The 14,311-nt window shown below is 38.8% G+C and overlaps 1 protein-coding gene across 1 annotated transcript in view; it reads right to left on the bottom strand.

The window, feature by feature from the left end:
* Positions 1-14,311, bottom strand: part of LOC107693770 (neurexin-2-like) — a 415,962-nt gene that overhangs the window by 12,036 nt on the left and 389,615 nt on the right. Inside the window, exons 21-23 of the mRNA XM_016493287.1 lie at positions 12,074-12,245; positions 8,549-8,638; positions 4,912-5,240 (exon numbers count right to left, since the gene is read on the bottom strand). Coding sequence (XP_016348773.1) covers positions 4,912-5,240; positions 8,549-8,638; positions 12,074-12,245 — 591 coding nt within the window. The remainder of the gene's footprint in view (positions 1-4,911; positions 5,241-8,548; positions 8,639-12,073; positions 12,246-14,311) is intronic.

The following is a 14,311-nucleotide window of genomic DNA, read 5'->3' as shown; positions in this document are numbered from 1 at the left end:
AATGTCAAATTTATATTTTGCGCTCAATTATTTACTTATCAGGCAAGTGGCCGCATGATAAGCGGGAAAATTACATAGTGTAGTCTTTATCACCCTGCAGAGGTTTCTTTTGCAAAATAATCTGACTGTACACTATCCCTCAGCCTTGCCGCGCCCCTCAGTTTGGGAACCACTGGAGAAGGCGATTTGTGATGTGTTTGATTACTAATGCCTGTGTAGTACGGCGTTGCACGCAAAGAGGACAAAAACATTCAGCCTCGACTCTTTATCGTCATTTGTGTTAAAAATTGCAAAGTGTACCAAATTGAACAAAACTATATAAATGACAAATTTGAATTAATTAATATATAACGGTATTCACGGTATAGCAAAATCCATATCATGGAACAACATAATACTGGTAGTCACTTTCATACCGGTATAGCGCCCACCCCTACTCAGTGCCACCAGATACTTCCAGGTCCTCTTGCACAGCCCTGGGAAGAGTAAGGAACACAGACAAAGTCTCTGTCCACAAACGTTTTCAGAGCTCATTGTCCAAGTATACACTCTAAAAACCGCTGGGTTGAGACCGCTTGGTAAGGACGTTGGGTTGTTTTAACCCAATTTTGGGTTGAAAATTGGTCTTGATCTATAACCCAGCGGTGGTTAACATTGGACGACACAAGTGCGATAAGCCGCCATTTTCTCAGCGTCTTCAGATGGAAGCGAGTGAAAGACGGTTTATGGTAAGTAAAGATTAAAAATGTAAAGTCATCATTCAATGTTTGAGTCTGTTAGTATTTTGAGATTTCACGGAAGGCGGAAATATTCCGAAAAGAACTTATAATACGCGGAACGCGGACGCGGATTTCGCCTCAGAAATAGTCTTAACGGAACTCTCTTTTACTCTCTTTTTTTTACTGAAGCTTTTAATATAACGTCAGTTAGTGTCTTATGTCATATTTACATAAGATTTTACAATATTTCAATTTTTTGAGGTGTTAAGAAAGGGTTATTAACATATTTACATGTTAATTCGTTATCTTTTTTTCGCGGTTAAATTGAATGTAGTGTCCTAAAGGGAACGGCGTTATGTAATAAAGACAAGCCTAATTATTTTGAGGCTGATGAAGAGATAATTGTTAAAAGTAATGTTTTGCATGTTATATTTCAGACATGTTGAGCTTTGTGTCTTCATTGTGCCCACGCCGGGAGTTAACAACACAGAACCCTGCTTGTCTGAGGAGCAGGCGATGTTCTCAGCTTCTTCAGAACAGAGACATAGGAGAGCATCATTCTTTTGAGATTGATGTGAGTTATTTTTAGAAAATAAATGTATAATAAATATATATATAAATAGCTCACACACAAAAAAAAAAAATTACTTGCCCTCATGTCATTCCAAGCCTATAAGACTTTTGTCTAAAGCAAAACTACTTTGTTTGGCCTTCCAAAAGAGGACAATATCCGATTCGTCATGCCAAGAGCTGATCCCGTGCTGGTCGCATTAAACCGCATAAACACATTTCATTACACCAAATACACCAAATAATGTTCTTTTTAGCAGCATCATATGACCCCTTGAAACAAATTTACTTGGTGCCTTTTGATAGAAACAATGCCCGGGTGAAACAACTGCGTTCAGAATATGTTCAGGTACAACACTAAATTGGTGTACTGTATGACATGCAATTTACAGTACTGACTAACAATGTCAACTATTATTTGTAAAAGAGCTAACCAAATTATTATTTTAGAGGGTGATGGAGCTGGATGATGCTGTGAATCATCACAAGTATAGTTTTGTTGATTAGGCCGGTTTCAATCTGGCAAAAACCAGACGCCGTGGACGTAACCTTATTGGCCAAAGGGCAACCATCCAAGTGCCTGGACAACGTGGGGGGAAACATCTCAATGTGTGCAGCTATATCTGAAGATGGTGTGGTAGGCTGTAGACCAGTTCTAGGATCATACAACACTGAACACCTGATAGCTTTTCTAAATGAGCTTGAGCAGGCCTGTCAGGGTGAAGATGTCATCTATGTTATCGTGTGGGACAATGTCAGTTTCCACCATGCAGAGCTGGTTTGGGAATGGTTTCAGGCACATCCTCTGTTCATGACCCTCTACCTTCCCCCATACTCTCCTTTCCTCAACCCAATTGAGGAATTCTTCTCTACATGGAGGTGGAAGGTGTATGATCGCCATCCCCATGAGCATGTCACCCTTCAAGCCATGGAAGAAGCTTGTGGTGATATAACTGCAGAGCAATGTCAAGCCTGGATTCGTTATGCCAGAAGGTTTTTCCCGTGGTGCCTGAACAATGAAGACATTCACTGTGATGTTGATGATATTTTATGGCCAAATGTTGAAGACCGGCTTGATAATTAATGTGAATTTCAGGTCTACATTTACAGGTTGTTGTTGTTGTTGTTTGGGTTTTTTTCACATGCAACCACAGTATTGTTCTAAACTAAAATTAAAATAAAATACTTCTTTTTTTGCTTGCGTATGTAAATGACTTTTGATGTGTTCTTTGATCACATTTTCATGTTGTATAAAGGTTTTTTTTTTTTTTTAATATAGCTTTTGTCTGAACGTAAGTGTAACATTTCCTGTGATGGCTGTGTATACAGTTTTACAGTACAGTAACATTCATTCCACACCGAGGGTGATTTGAAACCTGTACCTTGTATTGTTTGCTGCTGAATGAACTGATTATTATAAGTACTAAGTTGAAAAAAGATCTTGCTGTTGTGTTTTGGTGATTAAACCAAATGTTCTCAATACATATCACAATGATCTTGTTTTCTGAAACGATTATGTGGAATGAAAATATGTGCAACTACAATGAAATCATGAGATCAGGTTTTGAAAGAATGACTAGTGGCATTACAAGTGTGATCAGTTTAAAGTTTTGTACTAAGAGTTTTGAAAATGTACACCTTACTTATGAAAAGAGTACCAAACCAATTAAAAAAACTGTAAACTACAGAGATGTCTTTTTTACACTGTGAATGGTAATATAGTTCCTAAATGAATGAATTTGTAGTCTAGACACAGTGTTTGGTGCTCTTCCATATAAATGTCTTACTCATCTTGGGGAGAAGAGGAGAGGAGTGGTGCACTGGGACTTCCTTGGCACTAAGCTGTCTCACTCAAATCCCCATTTCCCTGCTTTTGCTTTGTATGACTATTTACACCCAGGACAGCGTGGATTAGAAGTGATTCACAGCGCACACGTGAGAGAATCCGTGCCCGTCCTCATTTGCACTAATGCGTGCCACTAGTGGCTATGGATCTTGGCAGTTTCACTATGATTGACACTGATTGTTATTGAGCTTGCCTTTATTCTTATCAACGTGCATCTCCTGATCAATGGAGTTGAACACCACATGAATAAAGGCTGACAGTGGGGGAGGCAAACGCTCCTAACTTGCTACCAATATGTGATAAATGGGGGGCCGAGACAACACACATGTCAGATATGACACTCAGTATCCTCCATATTAATAGCCTTGTGCTCCAGCGTTTTACAGATGCTGCTTGAGGTTAATGTGTTTTCTTAGGCTGTCAACAGACTTGAAAAATTGCTGGACTAGGAACAACAATGGTCAGTCTATGCTTTCATGACAAGAGAGGAACAAATATTTTAAGGAAAGTCTTTATTCCCAAATAAATCAGGGCTCAACATTGTAGATGGCCCCAAGTTATTTAGCTGAATAACATAGGGTTTTGTCGAAACTGTGAGAATGATATGATTTTTTATCATTCTGAATATACTACATACTATATATATATATATATATATATATATATATATGTGTGTGTGTGTGTGTGTGTGTGTATAGCGAATATAGTATATAGTGTGTGTATATAATAGTGACCAGAATAAATTGAAGTTTTTTTTTTTGAGTTGCTACACACACACACACACACATTAACCTCAAGCAAATTGCGAATTTAAAATATACATTTATGGTGCATTTTCAACAATATAAAATTAAACATATACTTTTCCTGATAAATATACAATAAATTGTACAGTAAAATGATCAGAGTTTTCTGAATCAGTTGGGATTTTATCCTGTGAAGAATATTTTGTTGTTAGTTTAGCAACATGCTAATATTACACTATTGAAATCAATGCCATGCTGAATATTTTTTAGCAATATGCCAATGTTGCACTACTGAAATTGTGAGAATGATTTGTGGTAGTCTTGAATATGCTATAATGCTTTCTAGTTAACAAAAAAGTAAAAAATAAAAAGTTTATGAACTGAGAATACAGTGAAGTGTTTTTGAATTAATTGTTTTCATTGAGGTGCTTTATATTTAATTTGTAAATTTCAAAATTTCATTGCAAACTTTAAAAATTAAAACGATATTATTTTCCTGACACATTCAACTGTAAAAAAAACAAGTCCTTTAATCAGAGTAAAAAAAATGATGTCAAACTGGAAATCTGACTAATGGAGAGAAATGTAACCGTTTTGTTTAAAGTGTTTGCTTTCACAAGAAAAGTGCTACAGCTCTAAATATGTTTCTCGAGGCTTAGAAAATAATGACTTGAGAAAATTGCAGGACCGTTCAAAGGAAATGCGACTACTAAAATACTATGTGTGGGAGGAATGAAAAGAAAAGCATATGTGGGGGAGATATATCCTGACACATGCGAATCCGAGCATTATGATTCTTGTCCTTCAGGGCCTTCCAGATGTAGAGTGACGGCTCTTTTTCGAGCAATAAATGACAGATTTTTTACCCCAGGGTGGTCTGACCTGTCAGCTCTTTTATTGCTGATACCAACTGGACATCTTGTAAAACAAAACTCTTTATAAACGCAACAAAATCCCTCGTTCAGGAGAGACGGGCCAACAAGAGGCCCGTCTCTCTGGATGAATGCACCTTCCACCGTCCCATCCTTACCTGCGTAATACTGTCTTTCAGGCTGGGAGAGCGCTGTCTTCGGGTGGTGGTAGTGGCCATGGTGGTGGTGGTCTCCATTATGGTGGTGGACATGTCCGCCGCAGCTGGAGGAGTGGCCGAGGTGGTCTCTGTAGACAGGACAGAAGGTGCGTCTCCAACCAAACGCAAGTTTCCTGTCACCTGCACGTTCGGATCCCCCTCGGCGGCCAATTTTAGCACTTGCAGCCCGTTGTAGTATAGGCCTGAGATCTGGCCCTGGAACGGCCGTCCCTTATCCTGACCTCCCACCTTTATAGCCGCCTGGCTGTTGAAGATAGTCAACTGCCGACCTGTGATGGATCAGAGAGGAGATGGAGAGAGAGCGAGATATAGAAAGAGAGAGAGCAGTACAGTAAGGAGAGACAGAGAAGCAAAAAGCGACCATCAGTACAAGCTGTTTTTGGCGTCACCGACATGATGTGTCTAAATCAGCTGATAACACTTTTAACATTTAAACCTGGCGATGGAAATCTCCAATTCTAATGGCAGCCATATCTGACCTGGTTAGTGCAGGGGATAAAATGTTGTATTAAACATGATGCCAAAGATCAATCCTGAAGCCTGAGGTGGCTCCTCTATGAGGGCTAGATCGAGGAGCAATGGAAGAGCCCCTATCATTATAGAATAATGGCTGTATATTATAATTTGAGCCTCATTAAACTAGTAGGGCTTGAGCTGTGGATAATGAACTGAATAAGGAGGACCAAATTGGAAAACAATATTTATGAGTATGTAAAGAGTTTTGGATATGTTTTATTCAGAGACAGAGGCCTTCTTGATGCTAATCTGCATGAATAAGTGTCATCTGCCAGCTCAAATGCTAATGTGTCACCGAGGCAAGAGGAGTTTCTCCTCAAGCCCCACAAATAGACATACATGGGGGCACACACACAAACACAAACACACTATGCCTCTGCAATGAGGATTTTGTCCCCTGAATCTCCACTGAGTTGTCACTAAGTCATTTCACATAGAATACACCACTGGTTGAATTGATCATTGAGTTGACGATCATGAAAATACAATAAATCTAAATCACTATTATACAAGCTACAACAGGTGCTACAGGTTTGATTCAAGTGGTTTTGAATTATAATAGGGAATGTTAAGCAATCGGGCTAAACTTTAGATATAATTTAATGCCAACAAAACCTTCAGAATTACTACTTAGAGAGGAAAAGGATGGTTAACTCAAAGTGCCATTTCCTTTGGCCTCTGAGAGCTGGACTGCCGCCATCCATTTAATCCTGATGAACAGGTACTCTGACACAGTTGATTATGAAGTGGGCAGTTGTTATCTCCTCTGTGAGAGCCACTTAATGCTTAATGAAGGGTTGCCATTTAACACAAGTAGGGTCTCGATTTTAACAGTTAAAAATAACCAAGTTTGACATGTGAGTGGAGATAAAAAGACCATCATCTCGGAAAGGCATGTCGTTAAAGAGCGGGAAGAAGCCAGATGGCCACTTTCCACTTGCACATGTTCTTTTATCGTACAGTGGAAAGATTATTCTGATGAATGTATGACATTAAGGATGGTTACATATGCTGACATAATACAGTATGTAAAGTACTACTGAGAAAAACGGTATGAACGACAGTTTCTCTTTATCACTTTAGTGATAGTAGCTCATGGAACTTTAAATGACAGTTCAGCCAAAAATGAATATTCTGTCATTATTTGGTCATGTTGTTTGTATATATAAAATAAGATATTTTAAGAAGATATTTATATTTGAGAACTGTTTTTGTCTATACATTCTTTGTATGGACGATTTTTTAAAGATATTTTATTGATTCAGAATTGTTGAAAGAAAAATTTTATCTATAATATAAAATTATTCATTTTATTTTTTTTATTCAGTCACTGGAATAAAGCGACCAGGACAGTATCTAAATTTCTCCTTTTGTGTCCTGCGGATGCTTGGAACAACATGAGACATTTGTATAAATAACGACAGAATATTCATATTTCGCTGCATTACTCCTGCTATTTAAAAATGTGCAATGAGATTTAATTTCCTCGCATGTCAGGCATAAAGGCAAAAAAAAAGGTTTTCCTGTGAATAATTCAAGGTTGGACAGATCTCTTCTTTGCGTCTAAATGTGAGACCCAGTGACAGAGGTTAGACGATTTAATGGAGGAGAATGAGGAGACCAAAGAGCCTTTGAGATAGAGAGCACGAGGCACAGACAAATTTCTCACACAAAGACCTGTCACTCAGTAAAATGTAGCATTCATACAGGACACAGACCTGATGTATGAGGGCTTTGTGTCATTATCATTACTTATAGATTAGAACTGATAAATAATTACACATGTTAAAGGGACATTGTTAATCACATCTAAATGTGCAAAGGCTGACATAAATTTTCCTCTCATTTGGTTACGAAAATGTCTTTCATTAATATTTAGACTGTTTAACCCTCTGAGTTAGTTCGATTTAGGGGGGTTTAAGACGGAATTAGCTTTAGTTTAACGCCCTATTTATATCAAACAGCAGAAAACAAATCAGACTATGAGGAAATACTCATCGCGTATATATATATAAAATTATATATCGATAAAGGATGTTAGTTGGATGCACAAGGAAGAGCTAAACGTCTGAAAATGACTTTTAGACAAATGTAGAACTGAACTTTGGATCATGTTATACTCTGCATGTTATCGAGTTCAATCAACGAAGATATGCAGACTTAGAAAGGTCAGTTTTCATTGAAAAAAACAGTGCGAGCGTATTTGTTTTACACTTAACATTTAGATGTGATGTTAGCTCAGCACAGAAAAGGAAGTTTGCATATAGATGAAATAGGTGCAACCAACCAAAAAGTCTGATAACTTACACACAACAGTAGAACATTAATGCCCAATTTTCTTTGATAATGTGCTGATGCAGGCGTCTGAGATTGTTTCTGCACTTTAATAACCGAAAGAGTTTCTTGGGGAAAATCGAATACCATGCAGGATTCATCTGTTTACAGATGTCTCACGGGTCCAAAGATTACAGCATGGTTAAGTTTCAACACGGTTCAACTTTTTTTTTTTTTTGATTCATTACACTCAAAGGGTTAAAGGGGATTTTGAAACGTTATTCTGGTTTTAGTGTTATAAGAAGCAATAGTCCCTTTAACTGCTTGGGATTGGAAAATATAAATCTAGATTTTATAGTTAAAGTGTTTTTAAATACCCTTGCTTCAAGATTAGCGAAGTCAGAGGGGATCACAGAAGGAAAACATAAGACAGCAAAAAAAGAAACTATTTACAGACAGTTGTTGCAGTTATGGAGCGTTGTTAGAGGGTTAGTCAGGGTTATGTTTAAGATTAAACCTTAATCTCTGAAGCGGTGCAGTTCTAACTTTGTGAAGGACATGATCTGAAAAGCACAAGCCACATGGAGAGGACCGATTGGATTTACATTGTAAGTAGGCAGCCACAATTCACGGTTTGCTTTGGCCCACTACATGCCAATGCAAAGGCTTTGGTTTTAGGAAGTTTAATTCAAAATGGCTTGAAGCTTTGTGGTTTTAGGGGAACTGCACCTCTTACAGAGCCTTAATAAGTCATTAAGTCATTGTTTAATTAATTCATTTTTATTACCTTTGTCGAGTAGCCACTCGTCAACTACCCGACCAAGTCTGTATGGAATTCTTTGCCTGGCTATAGCAAGCCGTTCATTATCAATGTTCCCTTCAAAGAATTTAGAGAGACAGATAAGAGGTTAATATCTGGAAGTTCAAGCGTCACATGGTTAAAAACATGGCAACAAGACTATCAAGTTTAGCAAGTTAGGAAGTCTAAACGAGCTTTATGCTGGTAGTTATGTGGTTTTAAGGTGGATTCTTAGTTATTAGACAGTTTAGAAGCTTGAGACTAATTAGAGCATGTTTAATTCTGTTTAGAAAGCTTTGAGGACATATTTAGTGATCGTTTATCTTCTAATTTTGGTCTGGTTGATTGTGATGTCATCGTAGTGAATAATACTTGAGGGAAATTTCATACACATCAAATTTCATAAGACAACAATGATATCAGTGATAATGTCACATATTATGTGCAGTTATACAATGGTAGTGTCAAAGCTGCTCCGGAAGACATTTTCTGGTCTCTGCAAGAAATCAGAGTGAGAACAATGCAATCAGTGCTGCATCTAGTATCAAAATCTCGAGGTACCTGCATAAATTAGGACACGTGTAATTATAAAAAGACACAAAAGATGTAATTGACTCGGTGTCATGGCTGCCAGATAAGGAACAGCGTGTATCTACAGTCTACAGTTCCCGTTTTCTGACAGATCCCTTCACTAGAGCTAAAATGAACTCTCGGGACCTGTTACTCACTCAAAAGAACAATCTGCTCATATCACTGTTTTCTCTTCCCTGCTCTCAACCACCATCTTGTCAAAATCCACAAGTCCTCCTAATACTCCTTTATACCAGTTTGGTCAGTGTTGTTTGCCACACAGTGATGTTTTATTTCCTCTCAGACATCACGTATACAACTTCACACTGGCTGAGACATTCCCAGAAAATTCCAGTAAGTTCTTCATCGAATCTAGTAAATGGGTCAACGACATATGATAAAAATCTAAATTAAAGCATGTCAGTTTCTTTGTATTTATGTTGTTTCCATACAGTATGATTTTTAAAACTTGTAAACATTTTCAAGATTTTATACGTTTAATGTATTAAATGTATAAGCTCTAAACATATAATGTGGTGTTATCATAATGTAAAAAGCAATGACATATGTAATCTCATAAAAACAAGGACCTTTTCTTTACAACTTTAATACATGTACATTTACATATCTGAGTTAACATACAGTGGGTACGGAAAGTATTCAGACCCCCTTAAATTTTTCACTCTTTGTTATATTGCAGCCATTTGCTAAAATCATTTAAGTTAGGCTGCAATATAACAAAGAGTGAAAAATTTAAGGGGGTCTGAATACTTTCCGTACCCACTGTATATATAATATATTATTATAAATTATATATATTATTAGTTGTCAGCTTATGTTTGCTTTTTTAATTTCGTTCTGTTGTGAGCTTATGTTTGCTTTTTTAATTTTGTTGTGTTGTGCACTACTTGGCCACCATAAAGAGGTGTATTCAAATCATCATATGTATGAACAATGTTTTTGAACAAATTAAAAGATAACACTGTCACGCCATTGACCCACATACTGTGAAATTACAGAATTTTCTTTTTTTTTGCAGTTAAAAGTATTCTTTCTTGAAGTGAGATGTTGGTACGCCAAGTGTTAACGGCATTTTTTTTTGACATACCACATACTGTGTCATGTTCCTTCTGTGACAGCCGTGTGAGATACAAGCCTTCCGTTCGTCCAACCCACCCTGCAACCTGAACGAGGGCCAAACCTCCCACTCCCATAAGCCTGTTAAAAGAGCTCATGTGTGGCAAATTCTGCACTGAACCTTCAAAGAAAACTTGAAATAGGTCTCGTCCACGAGTAAGCGGCGAAAAAAGCGAAAACAAACCGATCCATCCAATAAAGTCCGCTCTGATGCATTGCTATTCATAGGCTTCCACTACATTCTTATTTATGGGGCGCTGAGCAAAATACAGAGGCGAGTGGTCAGTTGCAACCGTGTCCGCAGGGAGCAGCAAATCTGCCATTGGGGAACATATCCGTTCATCTAATCCTCAGTTTTAATTAACTGAATTAACCGAAGCCGTTAATCTAAGCGATACACAGCCGGCTTCGTTTACACACGTGAGCTTTGTGAGTGTCGGATGACACGCAAGACCTATATCATCGTTTTTTTAAATCCCCGGGATGACAGGTGCCACATAAAAGCCGTGCCATTCCATTTAAATGCGCATAACTCAGTTTTAAAGGAAGCATGACACAACTGTGACGACTTTGAAGCCCAGCTTTATCCCCGCGCTTTGGAAAGGCTGCCCCATCTGACTCTGGCCACCTGAGGGGGCTTAGGGGGAGACCTGGCGGATAGGAAGCCTATGTCGCAGCAGTAGAAAACCAATTTTCCCTTTCAGAAATCAGACGAAATCTCAAGCCCGAGCAGCAGGGACGCAGCGCCATTCAACCTCTGGTAATTTCGAGACCCCACACGCGGGGGTGGAAGGAACGTAGCAGGTGAGCCGAGGCACCGCTTTATTTGACTAGAGCTGTATTTTTGCTAAGGACTCCTTGACGCTGCACTAACCTGCTGTGAAGCAGCACATCGGAGGAACCGAATGAAAAATGAGGATGGGAAAGACAGGATTGCTATTAGAGACGGAGAAAATGTCTTCCTGTGGAACAGCAGCTATGAGAGGAAGGCAGCTCCCTAAGCACACAGTGGGGAGAGAGAGAGTTTGCACAAGTCTAATTGGAAAGCACACAAGGCCAAGGGACCCCAGAGCGAGATGTCTGTATAGGATGGGGACGGTTCATGGGATGACTACTGCAGGGTTGGGATCATCAATCAAGGCTTGTTACAAAAGTTTTAGGCTGTGCAATATTGGTTTACGGCGCCGACTATACCACAACTCAAGAGCACCGGGGTTCAAAGAGCAACCTGCGAGAGGCATTTTGGCTAATGCTAAAAAAATAAAGTGCGCTTTGTGGTTCAAAGTTTGCGCGCGGTTCAGGGATGGAGGATCTTCACAGGCGCAGAGACACCTTCCTCAGCCCGCCTAGAGCAAAGCTGGCTGAAGTTGAGAACTGTAAAGGATCCAAATCCATCTCGGGCTGAATGTATTAGGCAAGGCAGCTTGGGGGGAAATGTGTCAATTTGCAATTGTTATTAGATTGTGCATGCGGTGGTTATCTGGGCGCTGCATGTGGTGACTCATAAACTCTCTGGGAAGAGTTTGAGGGTAAAAACAGCGCACTTCAAACCCAAATAATTCGCATTTGAAATTATAAATCAATTTGTACCCTTCAATAAGGCATGCCTTCAACATGCATCCAAATCCAGGCCGAAGGCTTCAAACAACGTCCCTCTGATGTGCGAGTGAAAATATACAGTGTCTCTCTCTGACCCCATGTGTCCATTCCCAAGGGAAGCTGCCCCTATTATTTCTACCAACCACACGTGTAATGGGATCCCCCAAACCCCAAAAATGGCTTTCCTCGTCCTCTGTGGGGTCCTACCTGATGGGAAGCGCTCGATGACGGGCTGGTTGTCCACTTGGAGGGTGGCGTTGCCACCGCTACGCGTAAAGCGAATCACGTGGTACTTGCCGTCATTCACGGTGACCGCAGGCTCATCTATGGTGATGTCATCTGTGCCCACATTGAAGATCACACCCACCTTTCCTTGTTCCTGTGCAAGACAGTTGTTTAGAGGTGGACATTAGGGATGAGACATGACGGTTGACTAGTCGATTATTGAGGTCAACTAGTTTCTAGATTGTGGACACTTTTGGCCCTGTGGATTTGTATTCCAAACAAACACACTTTTTACACTTTAACTAGTTTATTTAATTTGTTTAATAACAAAGTCTAACAGTGCAAACACATACATTATAAATCTGTCATTTTTTTTTCAGTGACACTGTAGTGGGAATTGGAAAAGCTAAAAATAACTAGCATTTAATGTGTCATAAAGGCATCACTATAATGCAATTATATTCTCACACTTATTTGACACAATTTAACAAAATGCAGCATGACTGGAAATGAAGCACAAAAAAATATTCTGCTAACAAGTGATATTTTTCTTTTTTCTTTTTGTCTCATACTGCATTAATATAAATGTTTAAAAATTTTTACACAATAAATATTCAATGTTCAAAAGGCATATGAGTGAGTGAGTGACGTGACATGTGGCCAAGTATGGTGACCCATACTTGGAATTAGTGCTCTGCATTTAACCCATCCAAAGTGCACACACACAGCAGTGAACACACACACCGTGAACACACACCCGGAGCAGTGGGCAGCCATTTATGCTGCGGCGCCCGGGGAGCAGTTGGGGGTTCGGTGCCTTGCTCAAGTGCACCTCAGTCGTGGTATTGAAGGTGGGAGAGAGCGCTGTACATTCACTCCCCCCACCTACAATCCCTGCCGGTACGAGACTCGAACCCGCAACCTTTGGGTTACGAGTCCGACTCTCTAACCATTAGGCCACGACTTCACGACTTTATGTTTACATTTAATATTTTAATTATATAATGTATTTTAAAATGTTTTTTATGTAATATACAGTATAAATAATATTTATGATGGATCTACATTAAAAATGTTAGAAATTTGTTTAAAACTGTGCAAGACTGAAATAAATTAAATAAAAAGATTAAAAATTGATATAAAACACAAGAATCTATAAACAGATTAACAATTCTATAAAAATTCTATACATAAAATAATTTAGTAGTAAAAGAGTTGTAAAACCATGAAAGTAAATGAAAAAGAATAAAAAAATACATAAAAATGAAAAATAAATGATGAAAAGTAAAAGGTTTTTAAGACATTAAAAGTAAGAAGGTACACTTGATAGTTTAAATAAAAATAAACTCCTGTGACATAAAAGTGCCCTAAGTTGAATAAAGCTCCCTACACATGTATTTTTGATATTTTAGAGACATTTTAATTAGTGTACTGACAGCTACACAGTTTGTAAACGCCCCTACAAAACGTGTCTGATTGGGTTCAGGTGAACCCCAAACAACAAAGCCCTGTAATTACACAGGGCTTTCTTTAAGACCAATTAGTTGACTAGCTGTTCAGGCAACCCACCTCCAAGTAAATTTTTGCACATGGGTATAACCAATATAGAGATACATCATGCACCATCACATGACCTAAACATCCAGAAAAATCTCTGGATCATGAAGCAATTTAAAACAGCGATATTTAAGGGTATTGGACGTGACAATAAAACGAAATGAATGATGGCGAGAACGATAGGGAATATCTTGTGAGCAAAAAGAAACATCTGGTCATGCTACAGTGGCTCACCCTTGGGAGAGGAGCTCAGCAGTGTCCTTTGTAATGCAGGAGGGGAAATGGAGTGTGGCTCCATGTTTTTCATTCATCACCGCTCCTTCTCACAAAGGCACACACACAGTGGCTCGCCAGCTACTGACATCCTGACATGTATAACTACTGACAGTTTCCTGCTGTTTTTATTTTAACAGTGATTCAATTCTACCCACCACTAGCCACCTCTGGGGGGCACACTTGAACAGTTGACACCTCAGAAACGCTACCTCGTTCACATTTCTGGCATGGAATGTGTTACCATTCTACAGCTTTAGTATCGTCCAGTGTCAGTCACTGGAAAGAGCCAAAACAACAATAATAAAAAAAAGTGCTTCGTGTTCTCTGACACAAAGCCACAGACAGATTGCTAAAACTTCCACACATGTTTGGAGTTTGGATATATTC

Source organism: Sinocyclocheilus anshuiensis, unplaced genomic scaffold (genome assembly GCF_001515605.1).
Source record: "Sinocyclocheilus anshuiensis isolate Anshui unplaced genomic scaffold, SAMN03320099.WGS_v1.1 scaffold817, whole genome shotgun sequence".
Taxonomy (NCBI): domain Eukaryota; kingdom Metazoa; phylum Chordata; class Actinopteri; order Cypriniformes; family Cyprinidae; genus Sinocyclocheilus; species Sinocyclocheilus anshuiensis.
Note: the sequence above shows the minus strand (reverse complement) of the source record. Positions and strands in the feature narration are given on the sequence as shown.